The sequence below is a fragment of the Rhea pennata genome, chromosome 5 (genome assembly GCF_028389875.1).
Source record: "Rhea pennata isolate bPtePen1 chromosome 5, bPtePen1.pri, whole genome shotgun sequence".
In the NCBI taxonomy this organism is placed as follows: domain Eukaryota; kingdom Metazoa; phylum Chordata; class Aves; order Rheiformes; family Rheidae; genus Rhea; species Rhea pennata.
This window is the reverse complement of record NC_084667.1, coordinates 8,830,481-8,856,912: the sequence shown is the minus strand read 5'-3', so window position 1 is coordinate 8,856,912 and position 26,432 is coordinate 8,830,481. Positions and strand designations below refer to the sequence as shown.

At 34.2% G+C, this 26,432-nt stretch overlaps 1 protein-coding gene across 7 annotated transcripts in view; it reads right to left on the bottom strand.

Moving 5' to 3' along the window:
- Positions 1 to 26,432, bottom strand: part of CDIN1 (CDAN1 interacting nuclease 1) — a 139,085-nt gene that overhangs the window by 43,052 nt on the left and 69,601 nt on the right. Inside the window, exon 11 of one of the 7 annotated variants that reach the window (XM_062577584.1) lies at positions 21,840 to 22,190. The exons of the other annotated variants lie outside the window; for them this stretch is intronic. Coding sequence (XP_062433568.1) covers positions 22,166 to 22,190 — 25 coding nt within the window. The 3' untranslated portion in view covers positions 21,840 to 22,165. Of the gene's footprint in view, positions 1 to 21,839; positions 22,191 to 26,432 lie in introns of those variants that run through there. 7 annotated transcript variants of the gene reach the window in all.

Here is a 26,432-nt window from a genome sequence, read left to right as displayed (position 1 = left end):
CTTCTAAAACATCAGGCAGACCTAGTAGGCACAATATTCAGAAAGGCAGTTTTAATAACATCCATATTAAGCACTCAATTGTGAATTGTTAAGCTTATCCTTGTGATCCACATAAATAAACACTCAAATCTCGACATCTCTAGAGTCCGAGGCACCCTGTCTATTCGCTGACCACAGCCTTAAGTGATGGGTGGAAAACTGAACACAGGCATGTTGTTGTAGGAAATTGCTTTTGGCAACTATTTGTTCAAACTCAAGATTTTTTTTAAACCAACACTAAGAACCCAGCAGAAAACAGGACAGGTCTCCCTAATGAGTAATCTATTTTAGCACAGTCTTGTCTAGGCATGACAGTTTACTGAGAGGCTTGAAAAACTCGTAATTACCAGTGTTACAGGGCAATTAATGTATATTACACTGCACTACTCATGGCAGCAACTGTCATTTTCTCAATAAAAATGAGTACTCTTCAGCTAAAGGTGACATTAATTGGGACTTTAATGACTATGCAGAGGAGCTGAAGCCAAATATGAACAAAACAGCGATTCAATGAGCGACTTCAGAAACGAGAAAATTGTACTAAAATGAGATTAATTGCTGTTTAGAAAAAGGAAAGAACCTAAAAAGCTATTAAATTGCAGGGTTTGGGTGCCCGGGTGATGGTTGTGATGTTAATCTTGCATTCTCACAGCAGGCAAATATTCACTAAATTCAGAGCCTTTTGACAGCAGGAAAAATCATGTATGCTTAACTTCAATCCATCAAAAATATATTTCAGCTTTTATCAGTGTTCTAAATACTTCTGCAATTTCAAAAATTACTGCTCCATTCCTTGGCTGTCATCATGCAAATGTGAACACTGTCAATATTGCTATGAAAAATTCCCTGGCTTCAAAAGGCCTACTTCGGTGATAAAGAAAGAAAAATGTGAAGATTAGAATTGCAAAACACACACTACTAATATAACAGAAAGCAACAATAAGAATTTAATGTTTAAGTTGTGGAAACTGCTAAAATAGAAAATGATGGGGTGTTGTTTTAGTGTGTGTGGGAAAAAAAAATCAAAGAATTCTCCCACTCTCCCATAAAATTTTTCAAAGCTTGTAACTTTATAGATAATTATTCTTTGCAAATAATTAGGACATAATTTTGCAGCTTGACTTCAGGTGATATAATTATTAAAACTGCTCTGTAGTTTCTAAAAGCCTTTATCCATGCTACTTAATTCTTTAAAGCAATTATATAATTGCTTTTCTTTATAGCCTTTTCAACTGTCATGATCACTGTATACATAAAACATCACACTTAAACTGTGACATATAAGAGGGATAAACATAGCTCTGGTTCACTTTGAAGTTGTATCTCCTGTAACTTAAAATTTGAAAACAGAAAATCAGTTTAGCTATTCAGGTTAGCAATTGCATAAGCAGGATTCACAAATCTTAAGAAGCAAACTCCCTTCCTCCAAGCTAAACCTGCAATGTTTGTACCACTGAATAGACAAAAATAGACCTAACAGTTTTTCATAACTTCCTATTTCAGATTCAACTCTCTTCTTTTGCATCTTCGTAATTAGACATCCATCTCATCTATATTTTAAGAAACTCCAGACACATTAAAACAGAGACCCCCAAAAATATCATCCACTAGACAATATAATAAAGATGAAGAAAATGGGGACACTGTATCTTTGTATCAGCAGGTTTCAAAGACACAATTAACAATATTATATCCATTAGCACTTCCGCTAGGTATGTTCAAACACTCCAATGGAAGTATATAAATATCTGAAGTTCAAAAATTACGGGCATGCAAAGTTGCAGCTATGAACTTAAACCAATCACTGTGTTCTGGATTGGGTCCTCAGATTGTCATAACATTAATTTACCTACATCGCACACAGTACTTCTGATTATTAGTCAAGACTGATCATTACAACACTATTACTTAGAGTACCTGAAAAATGCATGAGTTAATGTTACCATGGGAACTTTTAAGCTAAACATACAATTCAGGAAATTAACATTCTTAAAGTTTAAAATTTGTAGATGCAAATTTCTTGCATTAAACTTCCAGTCTTTTACAAATGATAAACAGAGGAAAGCGAAACATAGGCAATGAAATGGCTTTTCAGGTTTGCATGTTCACATTTCACACAACTGAATGAAGTAACTTTGCTTAAGTTATGATATTAATGTCACCAAAATTCGGAATTATGAAATCATACTTTATCAGTTGGTTTACAAGACAGTGTATTTCTAGAGAAATAGTTCCACCAATGCTTTTAAAATAAAGCTTAGAATTGGCATATGAAACCCAAGATCATCAGGCTGAATTTCAATTGCAGTATAAAGTTCTAACTATGAATATCAGCCATTCACTGAGTAGGCACAAACATTATTTACACCTATGATACTTTTAGAATTAATTGTTAAAAGGTTTCTTGTGAATATTTCAATCACTAGAATCCCAGCTATTGCTAAAAGAACATTTCATACTTCTGAAGTCAAGCCCAGCAAATACAACTTCACAAACTGGGGAAGATGTTACTAGGAGCCACTGACACAAGCAGGTGAAATCACAGTCCAATGCAGTTAGTGGCTGTCTCTAGAAAAAGAAGGATTTGATCTTGAGAATGATATAAAAAATAAGGGTAATTTTCCATAATATTTATTGGTCTACTGAAACATGGCCAGCACAGGCTTCAGGGCAAGTAAAACTGACATATGCTTTTGTTATTTTAGTATTTTGTTTTGGAAGTGGAGAAAAAATGTACTTGTTTCTAGTTTGAAAAATATATTATTTGTTTTTTCCATATTCAAATGGAACACTAACAACAGTATTGTTCTTAAACTTTAATAAAACAATCCTCAGACTTGGAAAAGTGTACTGTGTAGGATGAAGAGATGGTAACTACTGAATAAAACCTCAAGTTTTTCTCTTGTGCAGTGATTAATACACATAAAATAGTCAGACTGCAGTATATAGAGATCACAGAAGTAATTATATTGAATTTAAAGGGACTGATTATCCTTTCACATTACAAACATATTAATTCTAAGGTTTATAACAGTATCAATTTAAATTCACTAATCTACATGGTAGAGCAAAGATGTACTTTAAATTCTTAAGATATTTTAAATATCTTCTTGAGAAACAAGTTAATAGAACTTCTTGCTGAAAGCAGACACATCAAACCTATAGGGTTAATAATTTCAAGATGTTTGTGTCATGAAATTAAAAAGTGTATCAAAGCCAAAAGAGAACTGAGAAACCATAAAACCTGTGTGCGCTGGTAAGGATGAATAGAAACAGCTCATGCTGACAACAATGAGAAATCCTATTGCTAACTTTCTTTTAGACTACGCATGATATATTCTCACACAGAATCTTATGATATCAATGGAATTTGCATTGTTCTGTAAAACTATGTATTAATAATTCACTTGTACAGCATCATAATTCAAAAGAGTGCACTGTGGTACCAGAAGGATTCTATATGCAGAAATGCACACACATACAGTCTGTGGGTCCTAAGTCCTGGACAATCATTGTTATGAATGCAGAAAAGGAAGAGGATCAAATAGGAAATAATACAATGCAGAGCTGTGTCTACAGCCTCCAGTTTTTTTCCAGAGGCTCCCTGAGTTTTCTGAAATCAGACTTACGGCACTTCATCTCAAAAGTATAGCTTTCTTAACTATTCTCTGAAATATTGCAGAGCCTGTCTTCACTCTGTCCTCAGGCCTGAAAGAGTTACAAATTATCAAGACTTAGACCAAAACCACTTGAATAAAAACAAAATTCTGAAAAATCTATCAAATGGAAGCATTAGTGTTCATCTATCAATATAAGTAATTCAATTTTCTAATATTACCATTACAGGGATGGGGAAAAGACAAAATAAAGCCAGTACTTGTAATGTAGTAGGATAAGGGCAAAAAATTGTTATAAGGAGTTAAATATTACCTTCCAATCCCGTCTGTAATCAGTATGGTTTTGTTAGAAAACTTCTCTTACTTTTTTTGGATCTTTTACACTCAGCATAATGTCCAGGCTCATAAATTTGAGAATCAACAGGCTGCAGTTTAGGATAGTATGCAAGCTAAAGTTTGAATATGCAACAGAATAGTTGTTCTGAATTAACAAGCAACTATAAAATAAAACTATCTCATCAGCAAGGTATTATGTACATTCATTTTGTCAACTGTTGCCTGTGTGGGTTCTCCACACATCTGAACCATCAAATTTCTATTACTTCAATTAAAAAGACAATATCGACTGTAATGAAGACAGCAGCATACCCAAACCTCCACTTGGAGTTGACACACTATTTTAATCTGAGTTATACAGGTACATATCGGGGCCCACTGCTTCTGAAAAGCTTCACTCAGAAAGTAGGTTTTTAAGATCAGAGGTCTGATTCTATTAGCTCTGACATAGCCCTGAAAGCCTGAAAGCTTTTCTGGACTCAGTGAACCAATGCACAACATTGTGCCCACAAAATGAGGAAACATTAACAGCAAAGTCTTGGAAAGTTGGTCTTCAAACTTAGTTTTAAACTTTTCATGGCACCTTCTTTGAGAAGCAGTTACTCATATTTAAACTGGGAAGGGATGTGTGAAATACAAGTCATTTAAGAGGTCTGTTTGTAGTCATTAGGTTTTCCCGCAGATCCCTCTCTCATACTTAAAATCACAGAGGTCTGAGTGTGTAACAATAATCCCCCCCCCCTTTTTTTTTTAAAAAAAGACAACTGCTTTCAAAACACTCTTATTAGGATTAGATTAGGATTAGATTAACTGCATCCTACTTCTTTCTATTGACTATAAAAGGAGTGTGTGTGGACTATTACTGAAGGAGATGACACAAACTCTCTAAACTCTTCAAAATCCCAAATTCTGTTCCAGTGAAGCTCAGAATGGTCGTAGGGGTCTTACTGAAGAAACTCACAATTTAACTCCATGGAAGACTGCAAAAAGAATGCAATAAAGCAGGTCTTATCGGACACTCTTGTGGACACTCTTGTCCCCATGCACCTCCATGACTTCTACTATGAAGTCTAACCTGCCAGCCTTCCCATCACAATGAGTGTACTCTCTCACTATAACTGCTGTTTTAAAAGGTGTGAAAACTCTACTTGATCCTTTTTCACCTTGACTACAATCTATGCAAATGATCTCAGGGGTAGAAACTTCTCTACTGCTCATCACAAGTTTCTACTATATCGATAGAAAGAACTGATACAATAAAGTTAAAAAGTAAATCATATCTCACCCAGACAATAGCCAGGAATGACCTACATGCATTTATTCCATTTAGATTTACTTTTTTTTTTTAATATACAGATAAAACTGTATAATATACAGTTCTGTTTAGGATATATTTTACATGTAAAGGTTCTAGTGAGGTATACAAAGGTAATGGAACACCTGTGTCTATGCTTGCCAGACCTTCCATGAACTGATTTAACTCACTAACGAGCATAAAAGTTATGCAACAAAATGGGCCAGATTTTTCCTTAAGCATTGAGTTAAGTTTGATGATGGAAAAATCTGGTAAGTACTACAGTAGCATGGAGAAAATATGTGATCACACAGCTGGAAGCAGGAAAGGAATAGAAAAAGAGAGAAGGAAGCAGGAGAGAAAGCAAGTGAGAGAGAGACATTCCCCAATTTTGTTGGCAACAAGCTGTTAATTCTCTCAACACAAAGAACTACAGACAAAGTCTTAGGGAGAAAGATTAAATCTGTCAATCCCTTGACTGGCTTCAGAAGGGAAATTGGCTAAAAAGCTCTATAAGATGAAGTGGTCTGTAATAAATGTCACATGAGGTACAGAACACTGAAAGACTATATTCAGTCCATTTAGAGAATCTAGGTCAAGTTAGACTGATATGAGTGACACCTCTCCCACAGGGTCTCAAAACACCTAAGGGAGGGAGAACATCAACAATGAGCAGCAACTGTTTCTCAGCTTATCAAAAGGGCAAGATTTCAGCTGCTTGAGCCAGGCTGAGAACTGGCATTTCAGAGGTCGAGTCCAAAGTATCTTCCAGTGGCTAATGACAAAAAGAAATGTTCTCCACGGTACATCTAGACATTGTGCTGCACACATGAACCCGGACATGCCTAAAAGAGTTTTCACAAAATCACAACATCATGGAATGGTTGAGGTTCGAAGGGACCTCTGGAGATCACCTAGTCCAACCCCCCTGATCAAGCATGGTCAACTAGTGCATGTTACACAGGATCACATTCAGGCAGGTTTTGAGTATCTCCAGAGGAGGAGGCTTCACAACCTCTCAGGGCAACCTGTTCCAGTGCTCCATCACTCACCGGTAAAGACGGTCTTCCTCATATTAAGGCGAAACTTCCTGTGTTTCAGTTGTGCCTGTTGCTTCGTGTCCTGTCGATGACACTCCCCCTTAAAGTGTCTGTAGACATTGATAAGATCCCCCCCCCAGTCTTCTCTTTTCCAGGCTAAACAGGCCCAGCTCTTGAAGCCTTTCCTCACAGGGGAGATGCTCCAGCCTGAGAGCATCTTCTTAGCCCTATGCTGGACTCTCTCCAGTAGCTCCATGTCTCTCTTGTGCTGGGGAGTCCAGAACTGGACACAGCACTCCAGATGTGGCCTCACCAGGGCTGAACATAGGAGATGGATCACCTCCCTTGACCTACTGGCAACACTCTTCCTAATGCACCCCAGGAGATACCATTGGCCTCCTGGGCTACAAGGGCACATTGCTTAGTTGTGCTAACATGGTTAACTTGTCCACCAGGACTCCCAGGTCTTTCTCTGCAAAGCTGCTTTCCAGCAGGTCAGCCCCTTGCCTGTACTGGTGCCTGCGGTTATTCCTCTCTAGGTCCATGAGGTTGAACTTCATGAGGTTCTGCCCAGCTCTCCAGCCTGTCCAGATCTCTCTGAACGACAGCACAGCCTTCTGGCATATCAGCCACTCCTCCCAGCTTGGTATTGTCAGTAAACTTCCTAAGAAAAAGTGTCTTACAATAGGAAAACAGTTCAGTCTAATACAACTTCATAGAATAACAGAACACCTCCCAACATTACAAAATATAATAGCAAGGATGAGATTTTATTCTTAATTCACATACCTTAGAAGAATGATCTAATATATTTTTAAAAAGCATAATTGCATCAGCTGCTTGTAAAAATGGGTATAGCATCAAATTAGAGAATATAAATTTATATTTTACACATGTGTATATGTATGTGTGTAAATATATTTATATATACACACATTATATATATATATAAGGACCAACTTCCATTGTTCCATATTTTGACTTCCATTTGACTTCCACTTTTGACTAGTGACTATTTTGCTTACTATGTGTATATATATATATATATATATATATATATATATATAAAATCTATCTTTTCAATATCTTTGTAAATCAAGACAATTTGTGATTTTTTTGACAAGTCTGTAATACACTGTAAGTATTTATATCTTGTGTGTGAGCAAAGAATCTTTTTCATACATTATAAAAATGCACAAAATTATGTTTAAATTCTCATTGTGTTTTTCTTAAACTTTAGCAGTCAATAACACTGTCACAGTGAGTTCCATACCTTAATTACATAACATCTGAAATAACTTAATGTATTTTCAAAAGTCACAGTTAAACAGGAGTATAATTTTTTATAATATAAAAGTTCTTCTTTCTCTGAATTATTTCTTTCTCTGAAACTTTATGACTTGCTTTTTAAGAAATTGGATGACCTAGGACAAAGGAGCTTAAGGCAAAAGATAGGCCATGACATAACACTTCCTGCTACTGGATTCAGGAGACAGTGAGAATGTCTACAATTATCTGAGAAGTGAATACTAATGTGATAATTATCTGCATAAAATATTTTAAGGCAAAAAAGTACTTTTAGGTGTTTAAAATAGAACTTAACATATTTATTCAATGCCATATGCAGATATCAAGTCTGTACCTCTATCTTTCCTTGCTAAAATACCCAGAAACACTCATGTTGAAAGTCTGAAATCTTAATCGTTGTGGGTTAAGTGGTGCTGTAGGTGAAAAGTTGGGTACACCTGCAAAATGGCAGATACAACATCAACTTGTTTCACAAAAGGACTCATTAGTTGGGATGAAATTCAGTTAAAATCTATGATAATCTAAACTAATTCATAATAGATAGATCTTATTGGAGCATATTAAGTTTCAGCAGACAGATTTCCTTAGAATTCTAACAAGGAGGAGGGAAGACTGGTGAGGTTGATTCCTATTCCAATCTTTTGGATTTTGTTTATTAATTCTGAACAGTTCCTATTCTTTACTCATTTAAGAAAATGGAACACATACTGGGACCTTTAGTTCCCACTATCATTTTCTATCAAGTTTTCTGTTTTTCAGAAGATTTTACATCCTTCTAGGATAAAGCAATTATTTGGCATCTGTATTCAGAAATTACATATATATATGTGTAAAAACAAATGCTATCTACTTACTAAAAATGGCTTAAACATTCAGCTTGGCGTTCACATCCAATGCAAAATATTAGCAACTCACAATGCTGACATTTCCAATTATATAGTGTTTTATATTCTCTCCTTCTGATACAAGCAACACATGTAATGAGATTTACACAGTGAATTTTTGGTAACTACAGTTTGAAAGTAAATATGGGGAGTGTTCACGTACTGCCTACCTTCCCAAAGTACATTTACGGGATTTACTTTTTTAAAACCTCTTCTGATAAAGAAATACAGAATAGCATTTCTACAAGAGAGTAGACTGAAAAGGTACAAACATTTTGAAAACTAAGAACCTTCGTGTTTAATGTAGCAACATTTACATGAGTTACCAAAGTATATGTACAATAGCTGCTTTATGTTCTACTGATCTATTTCAAGGCCTTGTAACAAATATCAGATTAATTTATACTCATATTTCCTGAAGTATCAGCATTTTTGAAACACTGAAGTTGATTTTAAAAAATGAAAAATACCAATTTATTTTTGTATTTTAAAATATCGCTAAAATGTGCATTTTTAAAAGGCACTGACAGTCATTTATCGAATGTGATAAGAGTAAGTCTAAAACAATTCTACTTACATATTTGCTTTTTGTTATTTAACTGATTTCCTCATTTCCTAAATCATGCAAAAAAGAGAAGAGAAGAGAAGAGAAGAGAAGAGAAGAGAAGAGAAGAGAAGAGAAGAGAAGAGCATTTCTGGAAAATGTCTTAATCTTACCAAAATAAGCCTCTATGCCTTTGGTCCACAGAAGCTTTATTAGTTTCCTGGGCTCCATAGTGGGATAAACTATTTCATGCATGAAGGGATCAGCATTCCTTCTTTTAATCACTGCTATTGTACCCATTACAAAGCGCTCTGAACATCCCCTATGGATACCAAATGCTATCTTAATCACTCCCCAATTAATAACTCTGTTACTTCTATGTAACTGTTACTTGAGGATGATACTGGAGCTTTAACTGAATATGCTGAAATTATAGTAGAGAATTTCACCATAGATACATTCTTACAGTGAAAGTGTGCACTCATTTCTAGTAAGTGCAACAGCTTAATACCTACGCTTTCCTATTACCACAATAAATGTTCATGCCCCTCTCCCCTGTGACCATCTTGTAACTTTTAGAAGCACTAGAAGGAAACAATTGCTTGTATGCTTTGATAAGTAATGCTAGATGATATTGTCTGCATACAAAGTATCAGATATCTCTGCTAGCATCAGCTAAAACTATTATAATACCTCAAAGCTGCAGGTTCTGGGTTTGCTGAGGCACTATATTATGTTCTTCTGAAAGTAATATAGGTGGTCTCAAAGAAGTTAGAAGTCAGTACTTTTTGTTTTAATGACAGTGGACACTCATTGCCAATGTCTCATCTACCTCCTCAGGTGTCTTTCTAGTGGGCATCCTGCCTACTTTTTGAAGATGGTGGAGGTTAAATGTTAGGGAAAATGATAAAGGAACTCAGATTGATGTGATACTGCAGAGGAAAGTAGAAGTCACATCACCTGATGATTAGCACTCTCTTTATATTCCAAATCAGGGATGGGGAGGAAACACAAAGATCTTCATAGGTGAAAAGGCACAGTGCAACCAAATTTTCTCACAACACCTTGTCAGCTAAATTATATTTCTCTTGATAAGATTTTACAGTTAAAAAATATTCCCCTAATTAACCTTCAGTCAGCCCTTAGAATTCCAGCAATATTTAACTTCCAAAATTTACATACTGTACTGATCCACTATTTCCCACGATACAAGTAACACCAGATGTCTAGGTAAAGTCTGCTAGGTAGTCCCTTCAAGATAAATCCATAATTTAGTATTTGATAGTCTTTTACAACTGCAAATGCCTAGCGATTTTTTGATATATAATGATTAGAAACTGAGGCACAAAAGGCTTGTTTTCCTAATCTTTCTCTGGACCACCTAGATGTAGCCCAAGCACAGATGAAAAACTGTCTCAAATTTAAGACAGTATTGCACCTATAATAGCAAAGCATTTCTGTAATAACCTTGTATTTAATAAATTAAGGATAAATGAATCCCAATTAAAAATTTACAGCAAATGCATCAAGATGCAAGGCCTACTGACACCTGGTTAGTGTTCTGCTATTATTCAGGGAAAAAAAAAAAAAAAAAAAAAAAAAGTGCTCCCGGGTCCCTGGTAGTTACAATTATGAAGAAAACCTAAAAATGCATAGAAATTGAAACTAAGGATGGAACACTGGAACATCTATTTATATGTCTTCAGATAAAACCAGCCCTACTTTCCTAATCATGGAAAGTGGACTTGTAACCGACAGAAGTACACTCTGTCAGATGATGAAAATACGAATGGTTTACTCACGCAAGGAACAGAACCTGACAAAGGAAGGAAGGACTTCCAAAAGAAGAGATTGTTTATCTAGGCCAGAAAGAAATCGCTCTGAAAAAAATACGGGTGAGCATAAAATATAACTAGATAGGAGCAACAAAAAGCATGAAAAGCCTTATGATTAACAAGAAATTAGTCATGGAAAATCTTCAGACAGAAGTAATAGCCTGGAAAACAGAAAATCTGATTTTAAGTTGGTATGGGATCCAACCAGGAAAGAAATATAATTTTAGGATGATAATATAATTTCAGTATGGTAAAGTCGGTGCTCAGAGATAAGTTGTTCGTAAGAACAGGGTCTCTGCAAGAGTTAATACCATGGATGGCCTCTCAGTCAAAGCAAAATGAAAATACTATGCAGGTAGCTCTTCGGAGTGGATTAATACAGAAAAACTTTTAGTAAGTGTGGCCTATGCAGTTCCTAGATTGTTAAAACATATTGTGTAAAGTTACATTAGAAAATATAGAAAAACAAAAGCCAAAATGTTCGCAGGTGACTACAGTTTCGAAGATTATTTTGAAGCTGGTGAATGCAAACATACACATTATTTTTGTCATCTGGTTGGTCTTAATCAAGAGCTAAAAATTCATTTATAACACTGTACACAAATGCCATGTTTATACCAGTATCGTATGCAGTTTGCATGAAAAAGTATACATTAAAATGAAGAACAGCAATCTATCTAATGGTCAAAGACATCCAAAACCCACCAAATTCCAGTTGTCAAACATAATTTACTATGTATATTTCTTCTTTTCTCTGTTAAAACAGTAATTATTAAAACAAAAGTGATACGGGTGACTGTTTATGACTTCTTATTAAAAATCCTGACTTAGAGCAGTGTTCATTTAAGCTTAAGGTTAAAGAAAATCATGTAGAGATCTCTGTGCGATGGCCTAGTGACTTTATATCCTCTTGTCAAACCTCAGCAGTTTTATTTGTAGTGATACATGCCGGAGAAGGTCGGAGGTTAAAGTTGATAGCAGGGCCAACAGGAAAGCCAACCAACTTCTTTCAAAAGATTACAACCTTTAACATATTAGGATCTGTCGGCAGTTAGGGCTAACTTTGTAAGTCTGCATTTTGTGTACTCTTCTGTGAACTGATCCCCAAACTCCAGACCAACAGGGTCAAAAAAGCTGCCTCTGCTTTCCTTCAATTATTTTCATGATAGTATTATTGTTTAAGCCATCACTTTTTGATTTTGAAGTGATGCTTCGATTTTTTTCCTTAAATCTTTTGAAACTTTAGGTAAGATTTTTTTTGTAATTTTCTTCACGTAAATTTTTTTCTCACTCTGAATACTGAGTTTCTCCAGATTCTTCCAGAAGGCCACTAAAGACAATTTAAATAACGCATGTCAGTTCTTGAAGCTGAAATCTCATTTGTATTGCAATAGTACACTTTCTTCTCAAATTACATGAGCTTTGACTTCTTTCTCCATATGCCCCTAGCACATGTCCAAAGGAACATACTGCCTCTGGTCTAAGAAATCTGACATTAAATCTAATAGCACCACAGTCTGCTGGACTAAAATCTTTGAAATTTCCCTCTCGTCTTATTTCCACATCTAATTATTTTTTTTAAATAAAGATAAAAAATAAATACACACAGAATCACAGAATAGTTGAAGGGACCTCTGCAGAGAGACCTCTGAAGATCATCTAGTCCAATTCCCCTGCTGAAAGTGGGGTCAACTAAATCAGGTGGCTCAGGGACATGTTCAGCTGAGTTTTGAATGTCTCCAAGGATGGAGACCCTACAACCTCTCTGGGTAACCTGCTCAGTGTTTGACCACCCTCACAGTAGAAAAGATTTTTCTTGTGCTTAAATGAAATCTCCTGTACTTTAATTGTGCCCATTGTCCTTATCAGGTCTAAACTAATACTCGTGACAGTCTCGCTCCACTGAGGCCACTGTAAGCTCTTATACTGACTTCAAATAGAACTAGACTTATAGTAGATGGACAGCTTCTGTGTAAAAGATGGTACTGAAATGGAAGCCCATGATACTTCTACAGCCCGTTATCAACAGACCTGTTGGGACAAACATAGGATAAAAAACGAACAGGTAACAAAGTGAAGAAATAACAAAAATCATCCTGAATTAGTAATGTGGTATTAGCACAGGTTATTTTTATTTACAGGAAGTACTTTTAAACAAAGACTTGTCACAACGGAAGTGTAACACAGAGACCAAAACATGCTGATGTTACATATGTATGTGCATGTATGCAGATATGTGTATGTATAAAATAAATATATACACATATTTATTGCACTTGTCCCATAATGGCCACAAGAACATTTTGATTTAAAATGCAGATAACACAATCCATCTGATAGCATTTAGACAACAAACAAAGAAATCTAACAACTTTTCTTATTCTCTATCAGATGTCTCTACCTTTTAGGTGTAAGAAAACCAGTCTACCGTTATGCATTACTGTAATCTCACAGCTATGCACTTTAAATAACCTGCCTCAGAACTTCCCAAACTCAACACAATATTGCCACTCTACAGGATCAACATAGTGGAAAAAATCTCTTATATTTAACTTTCATATTTTATATAAATAAATATAAATATCTACTTCAAACATAATTATTATTTTTTAAGTGTCAGACTTGGCTTTTAAATTTCTCCCACTTCTCTGCCCCCTCTATGAAAACCAAGTGAAGAACACTTGGCAAAAGCAGACTCTGCATTTCACATCACTTACCATTTAGCTGTTGCTACAATTTTAATTATACAAAACTCAATGACCCTAATAAAATCTGACTAGCTAATTAATACTCTAAAACATACAGTCTGAGCTACTGAAAGGAATGTTCTATGTGTAAATTCCCTTATGTCATAGAAAAGACTCATACAACACAGTGCCGTTCTCCATAGGTAAAACAATTTCCCGTGATGTCAACAGCTTCCTCATCCTATCTGCAATTAACTAAAAAATCTTATTATATTCCATTTTTAAGTAGTTCACTTTTCTCTTAGTTTCAGTTCAGACATACTCCCTGGAGTATATCATAGCAAAATCAGGGAGAGGACATTATAATAAAGGAACAAGAAACATTTATATCAACAGCAAGGCATAGTTGTAAGCTATTATTTTACTCCCATTGTGACATGTCTAAAATATACTGTGATGGTTCACAGAATTATGTTTAAATTTCGTATTTTAGTTACATTTGTGCATCTCAGACAGATACACACACATACACACACATATATATATGTTCTAAGATTTACATTATGATCCAGATGTCTCCCTGAGATTCTCACATGAAGGGAATTCTCCCACCATGCCATGAGGACCCTATTGCTTTCACAGAATCAGTCCAATTAGGTGGTTTGTTAAAGTCAGGGAGAAGGCAGAGGATGGTTAGGCTACATGTCTTAAGGTTATTACAACCCTGCTGGTCTTGTGGAAATTAAATAAAAAAAATATCTACAGTCAAGGGTACTGATTTTCAGAGTTCCACATCACAATTTCACGAGGAAAGACTAGAAGAGTAAGGACACATTAAAAAGTATTTTATTACTGGAAAAATCTTTTCCATAACAGCGAGAACACAAGCTATTCTCTCTGAACTTATTCCCCTGTACATTTGGCAGAGAATGATTTGAGCAGTAGTTTGACATGATTTGTATTCTTCCTCACATCCTATCCGTTATCTCCTTAACACAAGCCAAAAACGTTTGGAACTAGATGTTGTTTTCCTAACATTTTATGCCAAAGCACAGACAATATTCCTGGATTCTCTTTCTCTTCCTTGACACACTATGAATGGTGATAAGAAAATGAAAGTTATGAGAAGATCTGTGCTTAGGTTTACACTTTTGTTACAGTAAGATAGATTTTCATAACAGAGTATATCATGCGTCCATATCTGTAGTGCATTTTACCCTGAGTTTTAAGAAAACACTTTATCAACTATAAGCTTGACCTTGCAGTATTTTGATGCAGTATCAAACTTCTGCAGATAGGGAATTTTAAACATAAAAGCATCAAGAAATTTGCTTGGCAGTACCAAAGAGATCAATGATGGAAAAGAGATTAAAACTCCAATCTTTCAGTTTATAGCCACTATAGTCTACCCTGTCCAGTGTCTAGAGGAAAGAGCATGAGAATCATTGTTACTAAGAATCAGAAAGCATACCAAAGTAAGCGAAGACCACTCTAACTGGTTCTTCTTATTATGTGCATTATGAAACCTTCAGCCTGCAGTGAGGTTTGATGTGCTAAGTATCGGGCAAACATGTAAGAAGTTACAGTCTGCTGTACAAGAAGTTAGATTAAGCCTCCAGACCTCTGATAATGCATGTATACATTTCTTTCTTGAATGTTGCATTTTCAAGTAGTGTTATCAAGTGTCTATTGTTTTTAATAGATGTTATTATCAGTAAGGAGAGTTCTTAAGAGGTAGTGACTGTGATTTTTAACAAAAGAAAACAGAAAAAACAATTAAAAACTTCCTTACACAGGCAAAAGTAAAAATTACTTTGACAGATATTAAAATATTTTACTGTAGTCATTTTTACTCAGTGAGAGCTTGCGTACGATGCTTACCAAATCATATAAGTCACCACTGAAACTCAATCATCAGACACACCACAAATCTAATAGCCAAGAAAGTGATAAAAACTCAACTACACAAAAGTTTAGGGAAAGAAAATAAATCAGTGAAAGGGGGGAAAAAAAAAAGTAGAAGTAAAATTTGACTCAAGCCATTACTAGTCCAACCGAAGTGATCACAACTGTAGTGATTCTGTAGGAGCACAAGAACTGCAGACTGGAGAAAATAAGGCTGTGCAGTACATTCTACAGAAACATCATCACACGAATAGCCTCGTCACACCAGGCAGGGTGAATGGGAAGAAAGGGACACAACTGATCGAAAACAGAAGAAGGGAGTTTGGTGACAGCATCAGGTGAAGCGTTTCTTTCTCAGAAACAGGCATACCACATACAGAAAGATTGCCTTAAAGCTAATTGTGCAACTGCTCTGCAATACCTTTGCAGTTTGGGTAGTCATAAGTCCTTAAGCCCCACAACGAAGCTGCTTAACAACGAAGAAGATGGTGAGGTACCTATATGTAAAAGCACAATGCCACATTTTCAACAGTATCTTAGCTAGTTTTTCTTGTAAAGGCCAGGATATGATACAGAGGCTGTGCTATTCATTTGTATTCCAGTTCAAGGTGTCTACCCGAGGGCAGAATTTAAGGTGGTATTTCCTCCTTCAGTAAGCAGAAAATGGACTCTAATGTTTCCTAAAATTATAAGCTAAATTAGAAACTCCAAGAACAGAGATGATTTTCCATTCTATGATCTATTAGTCGGTGACAAAGGGAACAGTGATATTAACAATCTGAACCTAATTTACTGGAGGATATAGCAAGACACTAAATACTGAAGCAATGTTTTCATTATTAACACGCTTCTTAATGCTCTTGGACCAGCAATTAGAACCATAAAACTCATAAGAGTTTTTGCATTTGCTGAAAATGCACGTCAGTGAAGTTGACCCATCTGTAAAAGGTACTCTGCTAAAAGAAGATACACATGCATTTGGTACTTGGCTATGACAAACCAACTGGTCAATCTAATCAATGTGTGTGCATCAGAGTGAATAGCAAACTTAGCTTACAAAAACCTCTTCAGGAAAGCACAAGGCTAAGCAATGGGGCAAAACTACTCTAAAAAGAAAGAATTCAGTGTTGTTTATTAACAGCTGCTTATCACATGCAAGTGCAGTTTCTGGCAGTTTGGCAAAAGTGGTATAACTCACTAGTGCAGAGAAAGTGCCTCTTTAGACTTTTCAACACGCAACAGGAAAAATACTTTTTTTTAACACAATCAAAACCATTAATAGCTAATGCATTTTTTTGATTAGAAGAATGGAAAAAACAGACATTGGAAATATACTTTGAAACATATATCTACAGTATATAATATAAGGCACTTCTGACTATAAATGTATGTCATGTATATTATTCTGTGGCTAATTGTGACAAAACAATTTTACGTCACCAAGCTATCAATTCATTTTATTTTTCAAAAAAAATCCAACCTTAATTAAAAGTATAGCAACTTAAAAAAGAAGTCAACTAAGAAAACCCGAAATATCTCTAATATGCTATCTATAGTCCATGTGTTAAAAGCTAAAGGACATATACCTACATAAGCAAAACAAAGCCATCACTGCTGTATGGATCGCAGATTATTTTCACAATTCTTTTTTTTCCTTGGAAACACACATTACTCCTAATACAGTAACATTCTGAAATTTTATAACATTTTGAATTCCTTTGATATGAAAATTCTGTTTTATTTTTTTAATTATATCTATTTCCCTGAAAGGTCTTTAAAGGCTCTACAAACTATCTTGCATTTTATTATTGCTGACAGTTATCTAAACCACGCTTGAATGCCCTCTTTATCCTTTACTGAACAATTGAAAGATCATATGCTAAGAGACTTGTGCTTTCTCTTCTTCTTGCCCTATAATTAAGGCATTTTAATACATTTCTTCATAGTAGTTAAGAAAGCACAATGTTAAAAATTAATGAAATGAGACAATTTTGAGTTTAGCAACCATAAATACATACAACATAAATTTGTCTCAATTGTAGATATGAAAAAAAGCCTTCCTGAAATCACATGATGAGATTACAGAATTGCCAAGATTCTGCTTTTGCTGTCCGAGGGTATTTAAATGATGTATGGAAGTCTGACAATACCACAGTGTTGTAAGATACCCTACAAAAGAGGTAAACATCTCTGTCGAATACTCAGCTTCCTTTGGTTTTAGTATGTTTTCACTTACCTTAAATATATACAGATATATATTTATGCATGTATAAAAAGAAGTATTGCTGGGAATGCTGAAATGGGGGAGGAAAGGGAAGAGAGGAAGCAGGAAAAGACGTATGAAGAAAAAGAATTACCATAATAAGTTGATTGTAAAAAAATCTGACATATGTAAAGTACCACTAATATCTACTTATAGCAGTATTTCATTAATGGTTATAATAAATTAAACAATTGGATTGGATTTTTTTACAAAATAGAGTTCATTATATTCACCTATCACACATTTTTGCAACACAGACACGTAAGATTTTTTTTTACATTGTGAAAGGAATTAAACGTTTCTAGATACAACACCATTTTTATATAGCAATTGAATATAAAATGGTGCAAAATACAACTGTATCATAGCTACACCATTATTAAGTATTTCCAAGAAGTTACTAGTAATGAGCAAGTCATACTGCTCACCTTTTAAAACTAAACCAAGTTTCTGAGGCAGAAGTTCTTTATGCTGTCTCAACAAAATGTTGAAAAGATACAGTACAGCATAAAGCAAAAATACTACATTTTTTTCCTTAAGATAGAGAAGAAAAAGACAAGAAGTTGCTCTTCAGATTTTTTTTTTTTTTTTTTTTACCATTGTCAGACTGTTATATTATAAACAACCTTATTAGTCCTTTATAATTACAATAGGTACCTCTGGACAAGATCGAGCAGACATGACAAATGCTTCTGACTTCTTTTTAAATCGAACCTGGAAGGTCATCGCTGAACAAACAGAATGCTATACAACTGGGGCCATAAATTGTGGAAGCTAACAAAAAGGTAAGTTTTTTGTTGTTAAAAATTGAAATTATTCTGTTTAGACGTTTCTGTATAAATTCGAGGAATAAGAGGAGTGAGAGAATGAGACAGGTTAAAAAGATAGGTAGCTAAAGAAAAAAACTCTTCCAAACTTTAATCTTATCTTATTTCTATCTGCAGCTGAATCTGTATTTTAATATAAATGAAATGTTTCTGAAATAGTTGCTTCATTTTATAAAAATGTCCTTAAAGATAATTTCCTAATGAGGGTTTACCTATGTTTGCATTTACTTTGTTCAGTATTATGATGGTACTAGGGACCCTTAAAAAAAAATACAGTCAGTCTCAGATCTAAGGGACTTGCTTGCTGTTATCCCCAATTGAATCCAGCAGAAGAAAAGTATACTACTGTGTATTTCTCCTAACGTTTTTATTTTATTTCAGACTCATTTAACAGTATGGTTAATTTTTGATTAAATTTAATTTGTATGGAGTTAAACATGAACTCAAGTAACTGGAACTGGAAACCAACTGATGGATCTTACTTTTAAATCTTATGTTTCAATTTGGAGAGAAAATATAGGGATTGAATTAGACAGCTGTAAACTCTTGATGAGAATTAGTGGTATAAAACAACAAAAAGAGAAACCCTCAGTTATTTTCCTTACAGTCAGCCTAAATTAAACTGTAAATCAACTAAATATTTGGGTAATACTCAGATCAACAGCTTTACCTAATTAAATTCTAATATAGTACTGAACATACAATTTGAAACAAATATGAAATAAATATGAAATACAAATGACTAAAAAGAAGCACATGAGAAGTACAACAGTAAAATTACCAAATTTGAAGCAAAGGAAACTCAAACTGAAATGTATGATGGGCAATTAAGTATCTATTTTGACAATTCTAAGTGGTCAAGTTTTTAAAGTATGACACAGAAACCTTAACCTATCTATCTATGAGTGATAAATGAGGCATTTTGTGTCATTACATTCCCATAAATCACTTTCTTTAACTGCTGATGGCTTTTATCAGGTCTAACCTTTTCAAGCTTCTATCAGAGTGCTAACATTTTCAACTTTGACACATACGCAGTTTACAAATTCTGCAGCTGATTAACTCTGGACAGAAGCTCACTGCCATCATTGTCTTCTTCAGGTTGGGTTACAGCTTCAGTGTCTCAAAAACTCACATGAATTCATCATATGCCACAAAATCTCACTTTATATATTGGGCTGTGCTGCAAAAGATACAAGACATTTCTCCTTTTGAAATGAACAAATGAGAACATACTTTCAAAATGACTCTTGTATAGAAAGTTAGCCTTGAAATAGGTATACTTTTCACTATTTTGAAACCAAGTAAGTAGTGATATAATAAAGCGATATAAATATTCAGCAGCCAGGAGTTAGCAAAATAATATGATCAATTTATTTTATATTATCTTCTAATTTAAACAGAAATTTTGATCAAATCAATACTCCTGATTATATAAAAAATGCTCTGGTTAAAGCCTGTGAGGTAAAGAAGTAATAATAATAAGAAGAAGAACAAAATATTGCAACATATTTTACATACTTTATGTAACAAAATGTTGCAAATTGTAAGCTGATCATGGTCATTGGCCCACAGATCATTTTGTGGGATCTCTCACTAGTCTCTTCTCTGAACTATCCTGTAAATTTACAAGAAGACTCTAATCTCAGCACTACAGCACTTAGCACGTAATATGGATTTAACCATGATAACAAACCCAGAACACAGTAAATACAATATCAGGAAAGAAATAGAGGAAATAATGTTTTATCATGCGTAAGTGAACCCAAAGATTTCAAGGAACACTTAATTTCTGTAGAAATTAAAATTAAATTACGTATCTGCATGACACATACTCCATCTTTTTCTATAAACAGATGATAAAAATCCATCTACGAGTCTTATTTCAAAAACATTTAATTTAGTGTACTGTATTAACAGTAAGAATGGAGCAATACAATGGTACTTTATGCCTTAGCAGCATCAATACACAGTAAGAATTATATTTTTCATTATTTTTTGTGTATATTTCCATTTTTTTTAATTAAAAATGTTCAGAATACCATTTAATTTAGATGTATTTCATGTATAAAAAAAGCAATGAAACATTCAAGGAAATGCCTTTACAAGACGTAATTGCTACAGACATCGAAACAAAGCTCAAGTTTAAAGAGATACTGTCTTTGATAATATTAGTCAGATTGAAGAAATCTTCATGTTGCTTGTGTGACCACTGGAAGCCTGGTACTTCAGATGGTATTAGTTTTGATAAGAGCTAACTAGACATCAGACCTAAATAATGAAACCTGAAGAGACAGGCTTGGACCACGCATACAGGAATGTCTGCAGAGGCTCTCCTGCGGCAGATCTTCTCTTGTTAATAAAAGACAAATCTTAGAAAAATAGTGGCTGAAGGACAACTTTTTCAGTATCATAGCTAACACAGCCTTGTAATGTCAATGTCTAAGGCCTATCTGTGACAAATTAAAAGTTCTTTATTTCACTAATAATGTCACACATCAGAGAAGCTGTGCAGTTACACTTTGACAATTCAGATGTAAATCCTGGAATGCCTATGAGTATTCATGACAAAGGCATATTTATCATTTAAAACAAAAGGACATGACTTCTTGATGTTCATATCAAAGAATAGTGATGGATGAGGGCATGCTAATCAAATGACAAACCAGAAGGAACACAGATGTTTGCTATTTTGATTAGGCACGGAAAAGAAGATCCCTTTCCCAAATGAAGATACTAACATTCTAAAATTACACACACAAGTGTATAATGTTTATACAACACACTGTGTATACATAGGAGCTTGGTATGTTCTTCAGTAGACATGCTACAGATAGTAATTAGAATTAACTGGCAATTTACCTAAGGTCCAAAGAAGCCACACATAAGAAAAGAGAACAATGGCTTTGATTAAGTCCAGTATAATTTATTATTTATAAGCAATTTTAGCTTTTTAAATTAAAGCTCCCCAAGTCATCAGAGTAAATTATTTAAATTTTTTTTTGGTAATTTGTTTCCTACTACCTTATTTCTAGGTTGAAATTATGCTTATGTGAAATTACAATTCTGACATTTAGACTTGCATAAAATAAATGCGAACATGTTACTGAAATGAAAAAATGGCTTACATGGAATGCCACAAGGAAGACCAGTGTGGAGCTTCAGAACCAGCTTTTTATTTTGAACTCTTACACTGCTGACACTCTTAAGTCATCTTATTCCAGTGTCCTGCTTTACACGTACCCAAAATGTATCAAAATACTTATGCACATCTCACAAGAACTCTCAAGCATCAGGAACTCTGCTTAGTAAGCAGGGGAGTCACAGCTGCTGTCAGCTAGACCGCCAAGCCTTTGTCCAAATGGTAGATCTGTATATAGTGGCAAGGCCCAGTGGGGCCCGATGATACTTTCACAAAGTGCTTGTCAAATGATGATAACATCCAGCTCCTTGAAATCTTGCTGAATTGGGCCTGATCTTCCTTCTTTCTTTCTTTCTCCCTTAAGCAAGTGGAAACTACAAAGCAGATCTCTCTTGATAACTCTTTCAGTACAATTCTACTAGGAGTGAACAACTTTTGACCTCCTCAAAAAAGTGTCCCATCGCTTGTTCTGAACAAAGAAAAGACACTTTGCTAACTGGAGAACTATTCATATTACATACATTTTTCAACCTTACTGTAATTATGAAACCTACAAATACAATACCTAAAAATGAAAAAGTGCTAAACCACAGTGAGTAATTGATTTTTTTTTAAATCTGAGTCTCCTACATACATTCAAGAGTTTTCAAAAGAAGGACCATTTAATAAACTATAGAACAGCATGAGATGGAATATAAATGCAATCAATGGCACTAAGGGAAAAATATATTTGAATAAAACATATTCTTAATGCAAAAAAAATTATTGCTAAAATTATTTTATTTGACCCTTTCAGCGGAAACACACATGAGGACACAAATTATGTAACTGCCAGTTTGAACTGTAGTGTTTAAAAAATAAACCAACACTAACAATCATTTGGCTCTACTACTCAGAAGTCCTAGCCAGATCTGATGAAGTGCTTAATGCAACTTATCCATATATCCTGAGTGCCTTCTTTAATGCAAGACAAAGAATTATTGTCCTGGGAAAGCAGATTCTTGTGCTCCATCAACACAAATACACACTGTAGAATCTCACAGAGTAAACAAAATGCAGGCAGTTTCTATATATATTCCTCAGTATCATCTTTAATCAAAAGAAATTACTTTCACAGAGGCAGAAGGGTAATTTGGGACTTCACAGTGACACTGTATTTCTCTGTGTCTAAGCCAAGATTTCCTAGACATAGGGAATTTGTATAACATTAAATGTGACTGCTGCTCATTACCCAGACAGGGACCACCAAATCTACTCATTTTATACCTCAAATTGCACCTAGATTGTTTACTAACCTAGCCAGCCTCTTGTTTTTACATGCCTTATTTACTGCGAATACTATTTATAATTGTCTTTTGACATTATTTACTTTTTTTCTTATATTAATACAAATAGTTTTATACTCTAGATACAGTAGTTTATCATTTAACATATTAAGGGATGCTTATGACATAACTGAATTCCTCCACCTCTTGGCCCTTTTTGAAAAATTTACTAGATGCCCAATATATTTAATATTCAATAGCATGTGAGAGTAATTTTTATGCAACTCCGATAGTTAGAAAGATAGATAACTCAATTATTAGATCATCTATCAAAATATTCAGATGTATAAGAGGCTACTAAAAAGATTGATGACTGAGAAAGTCCACTGATTCTCTAGCCATCATATTCACACATTTGGCTAGACAACATTTTTCGCTGCCTTCACAAGCAAGCTTCATTACCCATCGCTCCACTGAAAAGAGTTTATTATGAGGCTGCCATCTTGGCAAGACTATTATTTAGATGATAAATGTTGGGGAAAAAAAGTATGTCTCGTTTTTTTTTTTTTTAAGATGAGCTTTTTGACAGATAAAACAAACAGCATCTACATTTCTAATTAACTTAAATTTGGCAGATACAAATACAGGTCAGTAAAGCTATGATATGCTACTAGATTATCTTCTGTCTGAATCTTGCCCTTAATTTGTAAAATGTAAATTAACTAATTAGAAGAAAAGCTGCATTATTTGTGACAAAATGCTTCTTCTGTTTTTTTGTTTTGTGACATTTATGATCAACTGTAGTCCTTCATTCTAACTTCTAATAGATGGATAATTATGCTCATATTAATTTATAAAGCTTTTAATATTTTAAACCAAATGAAAAACTTGTGATTTCTGAATGCTAAAAAGCACAATGCACTCTACAACATGCAACTAAACCACCTATTTGCCAGCTTTATTTCATTCGGAATGTTATGTTGTTTGTATGTATATGCAGAATGTATATAGGTACAAAATTATCATTTTTAATATTCAATACCAGTCTCAAAAGAAAATCTCTGTTAATATTCTTAAAATTTTCCTGGAAATCAATGTATTCTTTCTGCACAGAATGTATAGCAATAATAATAAAATTGTGCTTTGTTCATTACAACTAAGAGTTAAATTTCCTTTTATACTCCTACTTCCCTCCTCAACTGTCATTTGAAATAGATTAGACTAGCAATTATAGAATTACATGAAGGAAGAGGGAGTTGGTCATTCTTGAGTTTCAGACCAACAACTTGACCTTGTTAAATAAAAAATATATGATATCATATTTTATAGGAAAGAATTCTTTTTGCTTTGTGTTAGTTTTTATCTATTACTAGGAAGATAAAGACTAAACAATAAGAAATACATTGAAAATGTCAGATGTAAATGTCAATTAAAAATTACAAGGAATTCTGAAAGGTAAGGTCTGTGGGGGGTTGACATTCTTTGACATAGTGTAGTGTCTGCGACCAGGCCTTTGGCAAGCATAGCAGCATCTACGCTGTCAGCTCTTATCGTACATAAACTTAGATGCTTGTCTAATCTGAATGAGAAATACCAGGGAAATTGGAGCTGAAGCCTAGCAGTAATGTAGACGGAAGCTGAAAACGCTCTGTCTGCACTACGTGAGAGTCTCCCCTGACACGACAGTACTTGAGACAGTACAGGAAAATGTAAGGAAAAAAAATTAAAGAAAACTATACAGTGCTTGACTTACTACTTTTTAAGTTGAGAATGTAATAATTTAGCAGTAAAACAAGTTTAAATACTAGAAGTAACTTATAATAAAAATCCCAGTTTGATGTCTCTATTGAATACTAAAGATAAAGAGACTAAAGCATTAAAATATATATTTAATGAACATTAGCTATTCAAATGTAAATGCTAATATGCAAATAGTGTGATCGGTTCTTTGCTTTGACAAAGTGAAATTTAATAAAAAATAAAACAAACTAAAATGATCATCAAAACAATTAACATTATAGTAATGTTAACCATGAGCTGTAGTCTCCATGAGAAATATCTTCACGGTGTATTACAGAATCACTTTGTTAAAGAGGAGACCACTGGTGAAATATTAAAACATTACCTTTGAGCCAAAGTAAAAAAAAAAAAAAAAAAAAAAAAAAAAAAAAAATTTGCATCAACTGCACGTTGATTTTGATGCTGTTCATGTGTCACTGAATAAAGATCTTGTTTTAAATTACTTATTGAAGTGGAGTAAAGAGGGAGGGAGGAAGAAGCAAAGCAAAACACTGTGTGAAATTCGACAGGCATTAGATAGCTAAACAAATCCTAAGTCCCTCAGTGTTGCAGTAAGGTCAAAACCTTTCAGCATTGTACCAGTGTGTCAAAATATGTCAACAAACCATCATACTGCAAGAAGAAGAACGACCTTTCAGTTCCTTACGTTTGGGCCGCCAATGAAGCTTTGGATACTGGGTATGCATGAACAGTTTTCCTAGCCACTTGACAAATCCAACTCCCAAGGTTTCCTCCAAGTCCAGTTGTTAAACTACTGGCTTTCAACTTACTAGTACAACTTTGGAAATGATTTGCAATAGGAGAACATTGATGTCATTACAGAACAAACATCTATAAATCCATAGTGTAATTCCCTCTCTTTCCATACACCTACAACTAGACAACAACTATTACTTAAACAGTCTTCACAGTAACATATGTTAAACCATTTTAAACAGCTGAATAGAAAAAAATATGCATCATTTTGATGTTCTGATTCAGTCTTTGCTCATATATGATTCATCCTTTTAGTCAACTACAAATGAATTTGAACAGAACTTACCAAAAAACCTAAAAACACATCAGCTATGTTTGTGAATGAAATGGAATCCTGTATCTTTTTTCCTTTCCTATTTCTCTGAAACATCTTTTTTATTCTACAGGATAATAATAATTTTATTATTACAACTGTTAGTTATAAATGAAAGTCTCAAGATCAGATAAAAGTATTAATTAATAACTTATTTAATTATGAAATTAGATTTCTAAAAAGTATCTGTACCACTTTAAAATTACTTACAGAAAACTTGCTCTTTAAATTCTTCTTTCCAAAAAAATAGAAGCACAAGACTAGGGATATTTAGATTACAAGAAAAGGGGGGAAGAATTTAGTAGAGGGATGACTTAGTATCCTTATTCAAAAACAGAAGACGAAATGCTTCTCTCTCATTATGTGAAATTACCATTTGTCTAATATCAGTGTCAAATACGACATTTTCCTACAGTCTTCCTCATATACAGAAAAGTTTTTTTGCAGCTAATAACAGCATCAAGCTTTCTCCTGGGACTCTCCATAAATTATATTCCAGAGTATACATATGCCTTTCCAGGCTTGCAGAGAACAGAAAAAGTAAATTGCTGTATTTGAGTTTATATCTTCTTACAGA